The 16,142-nt window shown below is 41.3% G+C and overlaps 1 protein-coding gene across 7 annotated transcripts in view; it reads right to left on the bottom strand.

Annotated features, from left to right (window-relative positions):
- Positions 1-16,142, bottom strand: part of BTRC (beta-transducin repeat containing E3 ubiquitin protein ligase) — a 207,816-nt gene that overhangs the window by 154,763 nt on the left and 36,911 nt on the right. For 3 of the 7 annotated variants that reach the window (XM_042456505.1, XM_042456506.1, XM_042456507.1), the window contains one exon: positions 1,265-1,372. The exons of the other annotated variants lie outside the window; for them this stretch is intronic. In XM_042456505.1, coding sequence (XP_042312439.1) covers positions 1,265-1,372 — 108 coding nt within the window. The remainder of the gene's footprint in view (positions 1-1,264; positions 1,373-16,142) is intronic. 7 annotated transcript variants of the gene reach the window in all.

Below are 16,142 nucleotides of genomic sequence, written 5' to 3'. Positions count from 1 at the left end.
AGTGCATAACTCTAGTTCAGAGGAAAGCACTTGTGGCCTACAAATGTTGGTGGCCTACTGTAGTAGCCAATAAGGGATCATGGTAGCTGTAATCCAACAACATCTGGAAGGCCATAAGTTGCCCATTCCTGCCCTAAACAAATACTGCCGGCCATGATTCTGCATCCACAGATTCAACCATCCATGGCTTTAAAATATTCCCAAACTTTCCCCTCTAAAAAGCAAACCTTGATTTTGCCATTTTTATATGGGACACCATTTTTACTCTACTGTTGTATATAATGGGACTTGAGCAGCCATGGATTTTGGTATCAACATGGAGTCCTGGAACTAAACCCCAGCGGATACAAAGGACCCACTATAAAACTTTCTCATAAATTCATAAGAAATTGTTAATATATCATAAATGAATTAAATAACCATATACACTTTCTACTCAGAAAGACAGTCTAACCTCCATTTGTAACATTCCCTTCTCTTGGTAGATGAGTGCTCAGATCTTAAAACTTAATCTGGAGCTCACTTTCTTGATCAGCTACTTGGTCAACATTTTAATGACACTATAAAATAAATTTTCCAACTGCTGTTTTCAGAATAATACCACATAAAAAAAGTAAAGGAAAGGTGGCATTATAGACTTGTGGAGACACAGACCCCTCATGCCTCAGACCCAAGAAATGTTCCTAGAAGTACACAATTGAGGGTGGAGAGGGAAGAACTAGAGGAAAATCAAAACACCACCACATGTGACTGTACTATACTCAATTTATCTGCCTGCCCCTTCCTTTCTTCCATAATATTGCCATTTTACATATGGCTGGCTGGAAAAGGGTATCACACACATGGCACAAGAAACAAGCCAGAATCTCTACTAGCTTAAATGCAAGGCACCAACACTTGTGGTATTATTATCCCCAGTTTAATAATCTAATACATTCCCCCTCCAAATATAAAATATTAAAGCAATAGCTGCTAGTCTAAATAAATCCAAATCAAAAGCTCACAAACTAGTTGTTATTTCCTTTTTGGGGCCAAGCATTCTGATCAGCGTGAGCAAAAAACTTTCCAGTTCGATTTGACATTTTTGCATTACTGATCATCTCTTGATGTGTGCAAGATGAAGATGGAAGCTAACAGTTTGAATGACATGAAGAATTCACAACTATGAAACAAATAATAGTAATAATAATAGGATAAGAGTTAATGAAAGCAAGCAAAAACACAGGCAGCAGACACACTCAAGAGAGACAGAGTGAGAGAGTACCTGGAAAGCTGTGAGTGCGCCAGTCCCTGGGTTATAGAGGCATCGCAGCGAGGGCATGCTGTCCGCCAGGCTGGAACAGCCCAGCCACAGAGACCGGGGCATAGAGCACTGCAGAAAAAGGACAACTATGAGATGGGACTGTATGAAACAGGATGGCACAGATTACAGGAATTTCTCAGGCTGAAGTTAAGTTCTCAGCAAAGTTACAGGTGACATTATAAGGCTGAAGTAGCTTCTGCACATCCACGTTACTGACCCACACAGTTTCCTTAGAGAAAAGCAGAAAAGGAAGGGAAGGGGTAGAAATCACCAAACATGCAAAAACACACACACAATGCCAATTAAAACATGCTCAAAATTTTATATTATGGTTTGCAGGAACATTCTAATATTTTAATACTTCCAAAACTCTTAACCACAATGTATTCATTCCTGTGTTTTTGTACAAATTCACCCTGTCCTTCCCCTCCTGATCTTTAGCACAGTAAGCTAGTAATATGATTATTGTTACATTAAACACTGTTTATTCCTAACTAGGATTTGAAACTGTTTCAAAATCTCAGTTACCAGTAAACATAGTTAATACTTGTTCAGACAGTATACCCATGGTCAGTAGGATGGGATTTATAGTCTATATTGCAGACTCTGCAAAACACTGTCCAACTCTCTGGTTCTATGTGCTTAAGCAAGGAAGCATCCAACTCCACAGCACAATCCTGTCTGCTTACCCATAGCTAAAAGATGGGCAGAATTACATCTCTATCAGTGTAGTATTAGAATTTAGTTAACATTTTAAAGGATATTGAATAAAAGCAAATATTTTTCCTGTTTCCCCTTTTTTAAAAAAAATTATTAAAACAAGCATACCATACATACTACATCATCATTGATTACAGACTATCTAATACACAACATAGTAATAACTTTATCATATTATTTCAATGGCCTTACATTCTTTATTATCTCCTGTAAGTCGCCTTTTATCATTATATCTATCCATCATTTTGTTTGTAATAATATTTTTACACCTTTTCTAATCTAACTAAATTCCCATTTCCATCCTCTTCTTCATTCTCTCACTGATCATTCTACTAATTTCTTTTCCTACTTCTCTATACCTTCTCCCTCCAAACTCTTACTCGTCATACTTTCCTTCTTCATTTATCTTCTCCCTTCCAAATAACTTACTCATACTTTCAACACCTACCTCACATTCATACTAACTTCCTTCTCAATTTCTAACAGTTTATTAATATACTCTACATGACTTTCTGTTATAGTCTTTCTTTAGTAACTTGTTTTGGTATATTCTATTCTTACATTCCATTCTATTTCGTGTTCTACTTGCTTACTAAAACTTTTTACTTAAATTCTCTTCTTTCCATATCTCCTTTCCTCCTAGAGCCATACTACTACCTCTTAAATCTTAAAAATCATGTATTCAGCATATTTTCTTCTTTTCTCCTCACCATTAATAATTAAATAATAATGCCTTGTTTATCCTGTTTCCCAAAGCCCTACCCTATCACCTCAAGGTTATACCAACAAAGAACAATTTCTGGCATCTTCTACCAATGGCAAGGCTTTGATTACAGCCCTAGTAGTTGATTGTGTATCTGCCATTCAAAGACTAGTTTAGCTAAGCATGAAACCTTGTCATCTGAAGGTTGACCACAAAGTTAAGTATACCAGTTAACTGATTAATACTTCTACCCCTCTAGCATAATCTCTATAGAACCTGGGCTGTGCTTTCTAATGCAAAGTGGAATGTTTAATTTGAAGTGTATGCATGGAGTGCACAATTCTCCAGTGTATGGAGTATATGGCATGGAGTATATTGCAGTCTATGCAAGAAATGTGTAAATGTTACATTATATAATAAAAAGGGGGGGACAAATTAGTGAGATTAATACAAAGAACCTAGAACAGTCCTACCATTTAGCAAGACTTGGACAATGATTAGAACGCTTTCTTCTTTTGCTGTTCAAGCTAAAGATATGCAAGACCACCAGAAGGAAAGCAACTAATGTCTCTTCCAGGTTAGCATTCTCTGAAGATGCCAACCACAGATGCTGGCGAAACGTCAAGAATAAACTCTTTTAGAACATGGCCACATAGCCTGAAAAACTCACAAAAAACAACTAATGTCTGTCTCTAGCTATCGATCAAATGCACTGAGGGGAGGGAGATTTTTAAAATAACACTTGATTTTTACTACTGATTCAAACAAAAATAATCTTGTACTATTTATCATCTAACCCGGTCAAATACTGACTCCACAAGTAGTCAGAAAGTCCAGAGAGAGAGATTAAAGGCTTAGAATTCTGCATAATCAATTTCCATCTTAGCTGTACTTTTATCTAAGGTGGAAAAATGGGGGAAGAGATGACAGATGGGTAAACATGTCAAAAGATTAATTAATCCAACAGCAATTTTATATTTTTCCCTTTTTACAGGGAAGACAAACATTTCATAGGCCAGTTATGCCTTTTATTAGAACAGGCCAACAACTAAGAATTTTCTAAAGGCAACAGTTAGCTCAGATCTATATTCGATTATACACTTTGTGTTTGCCCTTTACTTAGAATCATAGAATCGTAGAGTTATATGATTTAGGCCTTCCTCTCCCTATCCCACCCTCACCAGCCTAGCATTTTCTAATTTTATATGCCATTTCCTATTTTTAAAGTGTGTATCTTACATCTGACTAAGCCTTAAAATAAAATTATTAGAAGGCAACAATATACACAGACAATTAAGACAAGCTGCCAAACAAAATCTCATGCCTACTTGAGGTTTTGCTGGACCTATATCTGAATTTTATTTTTATTTTCAACAATTAAACAACTTCAAGGCCTGCAGCACCATGGTTAATAGATTAATAACAGATTAAAATGTTAACTGATTAATCAACTGCAATTTCAGCCAAGTACAGAAAACTTCACTGCCATATATACTCAACTATAAGTCGACCTCATATATAAGTACAGGGCAAGTTTGGGGCCAGAATTATGGATTTTTATATGACTTGTGGTTAAGTCATGGGGAAAATTTAGGGATATGTAACAAGGGATCTAAAGGATAAAAAAGGGAAAACAATGCCAAAGAACTTACAAAATTCCAGCAGGCATAACTATTTCTGCTCACCCTGAAAGCTGGACAGATGAAAGAGCTGAGGTAAATCAAGACTTCCAAAAGAGATTATATTTTTGCCTTTCACCTGGGGATGGTTCCTTTTTAGAAGAGTTAAAGTACAGTACTTATAATGAGCTGTGGATAAGTCGATTCAGTTTTTTTTGGGTCAGTTTTATGACTAAAATTTCTAGATTTATATATGAGTATATACAGTATTTGGGATTCTTGCTGTGACAGAAAACTCTAGTAGTTTTAATCTCAAATACAAACGTGTCTGCTAGCTTTTGAGAAAGACTTCAATGTGATCTTCACATTTCCTCTTCTCACATGAGATGCTGGCAGTCTCACCTGTATGTCCTACATTGTAGCAGACTCTTCCAAAAGCCCTGTACCTTTCTTTGCTTCAGTCAGGTGGATAGTAAGCTTTAATCATTGATAAACATTTTAGAAAGTCACTTGTATCAATTAATTTGTTATAGTTGGAAATTCTATGCACACCTAACTGGGAGTAAGCCCTTTTGAGAACACTGATCATGTTCATGCTAAGTCATATTTGCTGAGAACTGTGGTTTATGCTGTCTGATTACTCCCTTCTATTATCAGGTATGAGTAAATAAACCAGATATTTACAAGGACAGAAAGATCTAGTGTTATATGCAAACCTGGACCCTCACTTGTTGCTCCTGCCTAAGCCAACATAAAATTATGCTTTCAAATTCTGGCTTGCAACTAATTTAAAGCTGGTCTGAAATTAGACTGAGCTTCAAAGACCATACTAATTTAGTCCCTGGAATATGGTAATTTCTCCAAGGAAGGAAAGGAAAATGGATTGTTAAGGTTGCTGAGTCAGCCTAAATGGCCAAATTAACATGGGTTCTAAAGGATAGGCCTGACAGAAGACTTTTTGAAAGTGGAAACCAGGAATAGGCAACCTTTTTGAGCCGGGGACCGGGTTGCTGTCCCTCAGACAACTGGGGTGCTGAAGCCAAAAAATAAATAATTAATTTCCCCCAAAAAATTTAATTAAATAAATAAATCAGGATAAATGTAGGACAAAATGTTCAAATGGAGGACACATTTTTTAAAATGGAGGACACGTTAAAAATTGCTGATTTTTAAAAAATGTTAATATAAATGCATGTTTCGGAGGCTTCTATAGACAACTGCCCCCCTTGCCCACCGCTTGTTCCCCTTGACTGCCGCTTGCCCCCCCTTGCCCGCCTCCTCCTGATAGGCCAAAGGCTCCGGCGGCAATCGGCGGCAGGACCAGGCGGGGGCCAGTCCCAAGGCCTTGCCGGGCCGCATCCGGCCCACGGGTCGCAGGTTGCCTACCCCTGGTGGAAACCATTTATGCAATTTCTAGGCAATAAGAAATCTAATGATATAATTGTGGTTTTAGTAAATTTAGTAATTTTAGCAGAATTATGTAGAGGATCTGTAATGGCAGAATTTTTTTCCTTTTCCATTTAATTACAGTCAGGATGGGGCCAGGGTTAGAGTTATACTGTGTAGTAATTGTATGTCTCCCCTCACTTTTCTTCCTTCTGTTTCTTTATGTTTGATAGTAATTTAGGTTGTTCATGTTAAAAACAGATGAAACGATTAATCTAAAAAACACATAGAAGGAACATGGTAATTTCTATTATGTAGTAATCTCAAGTGAATATCTGAGTGATGAAAATGCCTGAATAATAATAATAATAATAATAATAATAATAATAATTTATTTATATTCCACCTTGGAATCAAGGCGGATTCCAACAGAAACGATAATAAAACAAATATTTAGACAATTAATTGGAACAACAACAAAAAAGTTAAAGAATATAGGAATAGAAGAGAGTTTGAAGAAGTTAGAAAATATAATTTTTGGAGAGACCAAAAAAATTATTTCCAAATTTTATGAGTTATTATTAGAAAGAGTGTTGGAGCAAGAAACAATGAAAGAAACAATGATAAAGTGGAGTCAGTGTATAAATCGCAATATAGATTTAGAAACATGGGAGAAAACATGGCAGAAAACTAATAAATTTACAATGTGCCAGAATTAAAAAGAAAACTATTATAAAATGATGTATATGTGGCATTTAACCCCACTAAAGTTGACAAAGATGAACAAAAATAACAACTCAAATCCTAAATGCTGGAAATGTAAGATAAAAGAGGGATCCACACATGTGGTGGAACTGTAGGAAGGCTAGGAAGTATTGGAAAATGATTCACACAGCATGTAAGAAAATACTCGGAGTATTCTTTTATATGAAACCAGAAATGTATTTATTGAACATAACTCCAGTACAGTGGTACTTCGGGTTACGAAATTAATTCGTTCCGCGGCTAATTTCGTAACCCGAAAAACCTTCGTAACCCGAATTGCCATAGGCGCTAATGGAGAAAAAGCCGCGGCTCCGCCGCGGCTCCATTTAAAACAGCGCCGGGGTTTTTTCGTAACCCGAAAAAACCTTCGTAAGCCGAAACAATAAATCCCTATGGGATTTTTTCGTATCCCGAAAAATTCGTAACCTGGGTAATTCGTATCCCGAGGTACCACTGTAGTATAAAAAGAGATAGAAAGTAAATATTGGAGAATTATATTGTATATGGTGACATCAGCCAGGTTATTGTACGGACAGAAATGGAAATCGTCTCAGATACCTACGGAAGAAGAATGGATGGAAATATTATTAGATATGAAAGATTAAGATTTACTTACAAGGAATTTAAAAGAGGAAGAAACTGGGAAGATTCACAAAGATTGGAACTTAATAATAAACTACTGGAGACGTAAATTGGAGGAAAATAACAAGGAAAAATAGATAAAGAAGAACACTCTACTCAACAAAAAGGGAGTAATATTTGAATAAAAAAGAGAGAAAGGAATGAAGGAACGTGTGTAAAAGGATTGGATTAGATATAATGGAAAAGTAAAAATAATGCATATAGATGGATAAACAGGATAAGAATTTTGTAATATAAGGTAGTACATTTGAAAGCTAATGTAAGAGGGAAGACTAACCACTGGATAGAAAGAAAAGGAGGAAAAATGAGAATAATTGGGGAAATGATATAATATAAGTATATAATTTTATTTACGATACAAAAGAGGAAGACTATCTCAAATTAAAGTTAAGCAAAGTAGAAGCAAATCCATTTTAGAAAGAAAACACTTAAGCTTTATCGGTTGAAGGATTCTTTTTTTAGAATACAGTAGTTATTAGTAGAAAAGAATGTGTGTCATGTTTCATGTGTTAAATATATACATATAAGACATATACAGATGTAAAGTTAGACAAGATTATATGGATTTAAAAGTAAGACTGATCAGATAAAATAATAAATTTTTTGGGATTTAAGTAATTATATGTTTATAAGTCGGCAAGTTTATATGTTTAGGTGCATGTTATGTGTTGTATGTCCAATATTTGTATTTATATATAAAATAAAAAAGAAACGATAATAAAACAATTAACAATCCTACGAGTAATGGATGTCACAATTCATTCCAATCACAAAGCCCAACAACCATCGATACTTGTCTTTGGTGGCTGCAACTTTAATTTGTGGACTTCCATCCAGGTACAAACAATACCTATATGTCAAATTAGCACACGATGCAAGAAATGTGAATAAAAATACTAAGGAGTGTAATTTTTAACGCAGTTCTTTAACTGAGAGTCATAAATCCTTGCTCCTGCAAATCATCCAAAGATTTTTCCTGTAGATTTCTATCTATCTTCTTCCCTCTGCATTAAAGCAGAGTAGGCAAAAGTTTAATTGAGATCTAATAGTAGATTACTGAATAATTTGAAACAAATTAATTTCAAATGTTTAACAATGGAAACAATAACAACTTTCTCCCTCTCTAGCATTCCAAGTACTCTGACATTTCTGCTTGGACGCTTTACCATCAGTTGAAACTCAGTCCAACCAAGTCTAAACTTCTGATATTTCCTTGCAAACCTTCTCTCTATATTTACACTCATTAACTATAGACTATATCATCAACCACATATGTAAACAGATCTAAAGGGTTGCTTTTGGTTTGATTCTTCTCTCTTTATCCCCCACCCACCTAGATTTCGTTAGTTGCAAAAATTATGTTGCTTCTCTTCAAAAAGTATCGCAAAATTATGGCTCTCTTTTCTTTGAATACACCCTGATCCTGTCTTATCCTATGAAAAACTCATAGCTCATTTTTACAATCAATGTGATCTTCTCCCATCTGTCCCGTAATGTGCTGACACAATTTTCTACCTGTTGTCTGATATAATCTCCAAAATAATCCATGGTCCCTTACTCTCATTCTCTCTTCAACCGGTACATTCTTACCTGATCCTTTCATTCATCTAGTTACACTATCATCACCTCTGAAGATTTGTTGCTACTCCATGGATTTAGTACTTGCCACCTTGTAATTTCTAGGACTTTATCCAGCATTGCTTGCATAATATAGTCCTCCTTCCTACTAATCCCTTCTTAACATTCATATTTTTATGAAGATTTGGGGAATAGCCCTCTCATTATGATATTCAACAACTGTCACTGAATATACAGTGAGGCCCCCTTAATATGTGGACTTGCCATCCGTGGATTTGAGTATCTGCAGATGGCAAGCCTGGGGGGGGGGGCAGAGGAGGAGAAAGGGGCAGCACGGCAGAAGGAGGAAGAGGAGGAGGAAGATGTGGCATGAGAAGGGAGGAGGAGGAGGAGGAGGGAGGCACGCCAAGGCAAGGTGGGAAGAGGAAGAGGAACTGCAGCATGAAGTGGGAGGAGAGGAGGAAGAAGAGGAAGCAGTGATAGGGAAGAGGTGGAGGAGAAAGAGGAGGTGGGGTGAGGAGGAGGACGAGGAGGGCGAGGAAGCAGCTCCTCCAAATTGCCACTGTCTTCAATGGTGGTGCAGCTGCGTGGTGGCACCACCTTTGAAGTAAATGGGACTTGAGAATCAGCAGGCTTTGGGATCCGCAGGGGGATCTAGAACGGATCTTCGCGGATACCAAGGGCCCACTGTACTTTTCACATTTAACAGCTATCTGAGCCCTCTCATAAGTTTACAGCTTCTTCTGCTCTTCATGTAAGCTAATGATGACACAGTAGATCAAGATGAGACAACCACTAGTCCACAAAAGCTTCTGATATTTAGGGGCTGTACAGATGAGAATAAAGGGTGGCCAAAGGCCGCCCCTTTCTCCTCCGGATCATTGCCAGGGCAACCACACAGGCGCAGCAATTCTCCACTCCAAAAAGGAGCTGCAAAACGCAGCTCCTTTCCACGCTGCTGCCAAGACGCTATTAGCGCCCTGGAGCAGCACAGCATCGTCTCTTGTCCGCCGTACCATTTGGGAGAGTGTGGAGCACGCAGATGCTCCACTCTCCTGAGCCCTAATTTTGGCCCCAGGCCGCTGCAAAGCCGCTGTCTGTACTGGGCCTTATTCATTTTTTAGACTTTAAAGTGCTACATATTCTTGGCTGCTAATGCCATATTGTTACAAATCCTGTCTTCCTGTAATAATTGTCTGTCTTTCCCCACTTAACTCTGATCCCCATTTCCCTTTCCTTCTTCTATTGTTTCCCATGTGTGCTTAGGTGTATGGATCTGTCCATTCTGTAAAGCAGGAGTGGAAATCATGTGAGATGCATGTGACCTCTGAGAACCCACTGCAGCACTTTGAACCCACACATACTCCCCAGTTGCCTCATCACTGTGCAGCTTTATAAGTCTGGTGAGGATCCCTCCTTCAAAACTGACCCCTTAGAAACCTGAAAGAAATGATGAACAGTGTGACATCACTTCCAGTTCCCCAAAATGTGATGGTGATGGAAGAGCCAGAAACAGGGTAGTGCAACCCTCCAGGCTCTGGAGAATATCCACCCATGCTTTAAACTATCATATATTTAGCTAATGCAACTGCTATAGAGAATCCCCAAACTATGTGCTGTTAGTCACCAATATACTGCAGATTGTACACTGCAAACACCTTTTTCTCAGTAATGGATGAAATTTTTCTTACTTTGGCATTTTAAGATTCAAAGTAACATAACATATCTGAGTTACCTGTCATTATCTGTTCTACATGAATTTTACTTTAGTACAGTGGGGCCTCCGCATACGCGGACTTTTTATAAGCGGCTTTGAGCGTATGCGCTCAAGCCGCTGGGCGCGTGCGGGGCAGAAGGGGTGGCACGTCCCATTCAGTTGAATGGGCGCGCATGCCCGTTGCACCGCGCGCACGCCTGTTCCACCCCGCGCACCTCCGCACCGCCATGCACGAGCCCCATTGTTTACAATGGGGCTCGAGCATAGGCGGAAATCGCCATACGCCGCGGGATCCGGAACAGATCCCGCCGCGTATGGCAAGGTTCCACTGTACACCTATTCTCTGTATATGGCACACTATAATTGGATTATGAGAATAGATGGATAGGTTGCTTACTTGTAACTGTAGTTCGAGTGGTCATCTGCGAATCCACACAAATGGGTTATTCTGCACCTGTGCAGCAGTTTTGAATCCTACTGGAATCGCTAGGGAAGACTTTTTGGCGGCAGCTCCACCCACCCTCTATATAGGCTCAGTGTCTTCCCGCCCTTTCTCAGTTCAAAAAGTCTGCCGAAGAGCAGACAAGGAAGAAAGCGCAGGAGACAACAGAGGGGAGGATGGGCAGAAATTGTGTGGAATCACAGATGACCACTCGAAGAACTACAGTTACAGGTAAGCAACTTGTCCTTCTTCTTCGTGTTCTCTGAGAAGCACACAAATGGTTTAGACTGACAAGCTGAATGTCTCCCAGAGGCGGGAGTGTCCTGGCAATAAAGATAAATAAACCAGGAAAAAATTGTGTGAGTGTGTTTCATTAACAGTTGTCAACTAACCTCAGTGAATTGCAGAAAGAAACACAGCTCTGCCAGAGGCTGCCTCTTGGCGGTGTCTGGTATCAAGCCCGTAATACTTGATAAAGGTCAGCGGTTGTGACCAGACTACAGTCTTACAGATGTCCTCCAAGGAAATTCTGGACAAGAAGGCAGAGGAAGTTGCTACTGCCCTGGTAAAATGGGCTCGAATTCAAGCAGGGGGAGTCTTCCCAAGATGGAAGCTTGAGATTGGTTAGACCCTTGAAAAACTTTTTTATCAGAGGGTCAACAAAGAAGAAGGGACGTCTGGAAAACTGGTAGCAGGCACAAATTGCCACAAGGTAGCATCGCAGGGAGGAGATGGAGAGGCCGGACCCAGAAAAGGAGTTGAAAAATTCAAGGACAACAGGGACATCGACGTCCGATGAGGACAGTCCCTTGTCAGCCAAGGAGGACAAAAATTTGTTCCACTTGAAAGAATAGGAACGTTGAGCAGAAGGGCTTATGGGAGGCCAAGATGACCTCTCAAACTGAAACTGAGAGGCGGTTCAAGGGAAAATGCTCCAGGTCACGACATGGAGAGTGCTGACATCGTGGTGGTACACCTGACCGTTGTGGAGGGTCAGAAGGTCAGGACAAAGAGGTAGAGGCCGAAACTGGTTGTTGGAGAGGTGAAGAAAGGGAGCGAACCATGGTTGTCTTGGCCACGAAGGGGTGACAAGGATGGCGTCAAAGCGATCTGTTTGAAGCTTGGCTATCACCCTTGTGATCAGGGGGAAGGGAGGAAATGCACAGAACATTTTGTCCGACCAGTGGAAGAGGAAGGCGTCACCTAACAACTGGTCAGGCGGAATCCTGGAGCAGAACCGGCTGCATTGGAAGTTGGGATGGGAGGAAAACAGGTTGATATCTGGAATTCCCCAGAGGGAGAACAGATGGTGGATAACGTGAGGGTTGAACTTCCACTTGTACCAAGAGTGTGGAGCCCTGCTCAGTCTGTCTGCAAACTCGTTCTCCTCCCCTGGGAGGTGGATGGCTTGTACAGTGATGTGTCTGGGGATACACCAGTTCCAGATGTGCCGGGTAAGATTGAGGAGAGTAGAAGATCTGGGGCCTCCCTGCTCGTTGATGTAGTACATCACCGTCGTGTTGTCAGTGGGGAGAAGGACAACCTGGTTTCGAAGTGAGATTTTGAAGGACTTTAAGTCCTTCCGGACCGCTAACATCCCCAGCGTGTTGATACGGTAGCGATGCTCAGCGGGGGACCATCTCCCATTGAAGGAGAGGTCGTTGCAGTGGGTTCCTCATCTGAAGGTGGAGGCGTCTATAGTGAGCAAGACCTGGGGCTGAGGAGGCAGAAAGGGCATGCCCATGCAGGTGTTGTAATGCTCAAGCCACCAATGGAGGGAGCGAGCCACCGGCCTCTGGATCCACTTCTGTAGATGGTCGTAGGCTGGGTTGAACACCGAGAGGAACCAGGATTGGAAGGGGCACATGCGGAGTCGGGACCAAGGAGTAACGTATGTCATGGATGCCATATGGCCCAGCGCAACCTGAGCTGTTCAAGACTTGATGCGTCTGGACATGAGGCAGCACTGGATGGAGGAGCCAAGGTTTGCAAACCTGTCTTGAGGAGATATGATCTTGACACCGTGGAATCTAACATAGTGCCTATGAAGCGCATTCTTTGGGTTGGACAAAGAGTAGATTTTTCTGTATTGACCATCAATCTCAAGGCTCGAAGGAGGGAGAGAGCACAGTCGAGATGTCCCAAGAGCATGTGTTTGGTTGGAGCGATGAACAACCAGTCGAAGAAGGTATGGGGAAACAATGATGTTTTGCTGGCTGAGGTGTGCTGCCGTGACTGCCATACACTTGGTGAACTCCATCGGTGCTGTGGAAAGTCTGAAGGGCAAAACACAGTAACGAAAGGAGTCAGGACAGACAGAAAATGCAAGGACGTTTCGGTGGTCCTCTCGGATGCTGATGTGAGAATAAGCATCCCAAAAGTCCAAAGTGGCGAACCAATTTGACTCCTGTAATAGTGGTAAGATGGAAGCGAGCATTACCATACGGAAACGCTGATAAGAGATGACAGAGTTCAAGAGGCATACATCCAAAATAGGATAGAGGCCTCCATTGGAGGTTTTAAGACTTTTTTTTAATGTTTCTAGGGGGGTCGTCAAACAGAGCTCCTCGGGAAGGCTATTTATGGACTTCTCATCGGTGTCCTTATGGAAAAGGCCTGAGGCATCAAAGGAGAGTTCTTCAATTGCGAGCTTGACCTGGGGTGTCAAGTCGGAGGATCTCAACCAGGCGTGGCGACGGAGGGCAACGGCACCGGAGAGATATCTGGCAGCACAATTGGGCGAATGTCTGGCAAAGGTGATTTGTTGGGAGGCCAGAGAGTGTGCTTCTGAATGGAGTGTCAATGCCAGATGTTTCTTTTCAGAGGTCATCATAGAGGGGAAGGGCATGTTCTCACAAGTATTATTGATATGTGGCCATGCAGGCCGTGTAGTTAGTGAACTTCAGGTCCAGAATTGCTGAGACATAGGCCCTTCAAGCCATGGCATCCAGTCTGTGGCCCTCCTTGTCGTTAGGGGGTCGTTGCCACCTTGGGTGTAAAACGAAGCTGGGAAGCCTCGACAATGGTGGAGTTTAGACGAGGGTGCTCTAAAAGCCGGGAGTCCTCTGACGGTGTGATCCGATACAAATTGTCCAATTTCTTGGAGACAGGTTGAGAAGAAGATGGGATGGCCCAAGAGCACTTGACAATCTTTGACATGGAAGAGAGATAAGGGGTTAGAAGGTGAAGCTTGAACCTTGACCTGGACGTGCTCGTCAATGGAGAACTTCAACATAAAGAGCTTTGCCCATTCAGGTCACTTGCTCGGCGAATGACTTAATGTCATCGGTAGGAGGCTGTCTCATGAACCATGAGGGCTTGGCTCTAATGGACATGAGTGTAGTCTGAATCAGAGTAGTCAGCTGATTCAGACAAAACCGAAGGAGTTCTGGGATGGGCCCTCGAACGCAAAGGACAGGATTGAGGAGGAAGAGACTGAGGATGGCCTCGAGGAATGGCCTTGGAGATCAGAGGAGCCTGTTGGAGTGAAGCAGAAGATGTAGATGAGCGGGCTCACGACTGGTCAGCATGCAGGGTCATGGAAAGAAGTCGGGATTGAGAGGCTACTGTCGAAGTTGAAGCCGTATGAGAGGGCAAACAGGGTTCATCAGAGTGGAAGGTCTGAACAAAGCATCCAGACCGTATTTCTGAAGGGTCAAGAGGCAGATAATAGGTGCCCATTTCATCATCAAAAATGAAGTCTCGGCTCAAGGCCACTGGAAAGCTGCAGGACAGATCTTCCTCGGGCTCGTCTTCAAAGTAAACCACCTTGGAGGTTTGTAAGAGTTGGTCAGCCATCCTGAACGGCGTTGTATGGGTGGAGAGACTGAGGAGATGAAGTCAAATCCGGTTCCAGGAGCTGGTGAGGAGAGACTTATAGCTCAGCTTCGGAGAGCTAATAAGGTTCAGAAAGGCCCTGGAGAATGGGGAGAGATTCGGCTCAGGGTGGAGAGCAAAGATCATCCTAAGATGCTCGAAGAGATGTCTTGGTCTGGATGGGCATTTAGCCACATGGTACCGAGCCTGAGTCAGTGTTGACGGACGCAGAAGATTCCTCGGCATGGGACCAACGGTTGACATCAGAGGTTGTTGGTGGATGAGATTTATTGTCCTTGTGGTGGGAGGAATCTCTGCCCTTGTCTTTAGAAGACTTGTACTTCTTTTTATCGGACTTGGAGCCATCTGAGGGTTTTTTACACTTGTGGGAAGGCAGCTGCCCAGACCTCTCATCTTTTTCCGTTTTTCCAGAGTGGAAGACAGTGGTCAAAAGCAAAGGATCAAATTTCAAGTGAGGTTCCCTGTGCTGCTCACACAGCAGACAAAAGGAAGTGAGAAAGGGCGCCGAGCCTATATAGAGGGTGGGTGGAGCTACCGCCAAAAAGTCTTCCCTAGTGATTCCAGTAGGATGCAAAATTGCTGCGCAGGTGCAGAACAACCCATTTGTGTGCTTCACAGAGACCATGAAGAAGAACTGCAAGGTACAGAAGTCCTCTCTTGCAACATACAAAAACTGGGTAGTTGCTCAATAGTATCACTCATAAGGAGGAAATAAACTAATTCATACTCTCAAGTTTGATAAACTCACTTGGAATGTTTCTCACGTATTGGGTGTAACAAGATTTATATTAACCTTCAGTGTGTTACTTCTCTTTTCTTTTAAAGAAAGAAAATTTATTGTCTTTAAAGGGCTACGGATGGAAAATGTCATTCCTGTTCTTGCTTTCTATCCAAAGAAAGCAGAGGCTTTAAATTGCTATTGGTGTCTGAAAGAAGCTTATTTACACACTCAAACAAAAGGCAGCCAGTGTTTCAATAAAAACACAACACAAGTAAATCAGAGGAATGACCCAACAGGACAACTTCATTTACTGCCCTTGTGCTAAGAAAGCTCAGTAGGCCCTGTTCAAATGACTGGTCAAACTGCTTGCTTCAAATACTCACTATTGCGCTGACATCTCCACAAATAAGGGCCACATTCTTTATCACTGGGCAACTATTCAACAAAATCTCCCCCTTGTTCCCCTATGAGTTACAGATTTCTTTAAAAGTCAAAACAAATAATGCAAATTGCTGTGAATACAGTTTCTAACCAAAGATAAAAAGGTACCATAGAGTATACATTGAGACAAGCTGCTCCAAGACAGCAAACAGCTGACCTAGCTTAGAAAGCCTGTCCTTAGAAAACAAAGAAGGGGTCAACTCAATTTCTGAACTATAGAATGCAAGTGGAACCTTCTTGAGATTGAATATAGATTTGTGCATCTGTG

Source organism: Sceloporus undulatus, chromosome 3 (assembly GCF_019175285.1).
Source record: "Sceloporus undulatus isolate JIND9_A2432 ecotype Alabama chromosome 3, SceUnd_v1.1, whole genome shotgun sequence".
Lineage (NCBI taxonomy): Eukaryota > Metazoa > Chordata > Lepidosauria > Squamata > Phrynosomatidae > Sceloporus > Sceloporus undulatus.
Note: the sequence above shows the minus strand (reverse complement) of the source record. Positions and strands in the feature narration are given on the sequence as shown.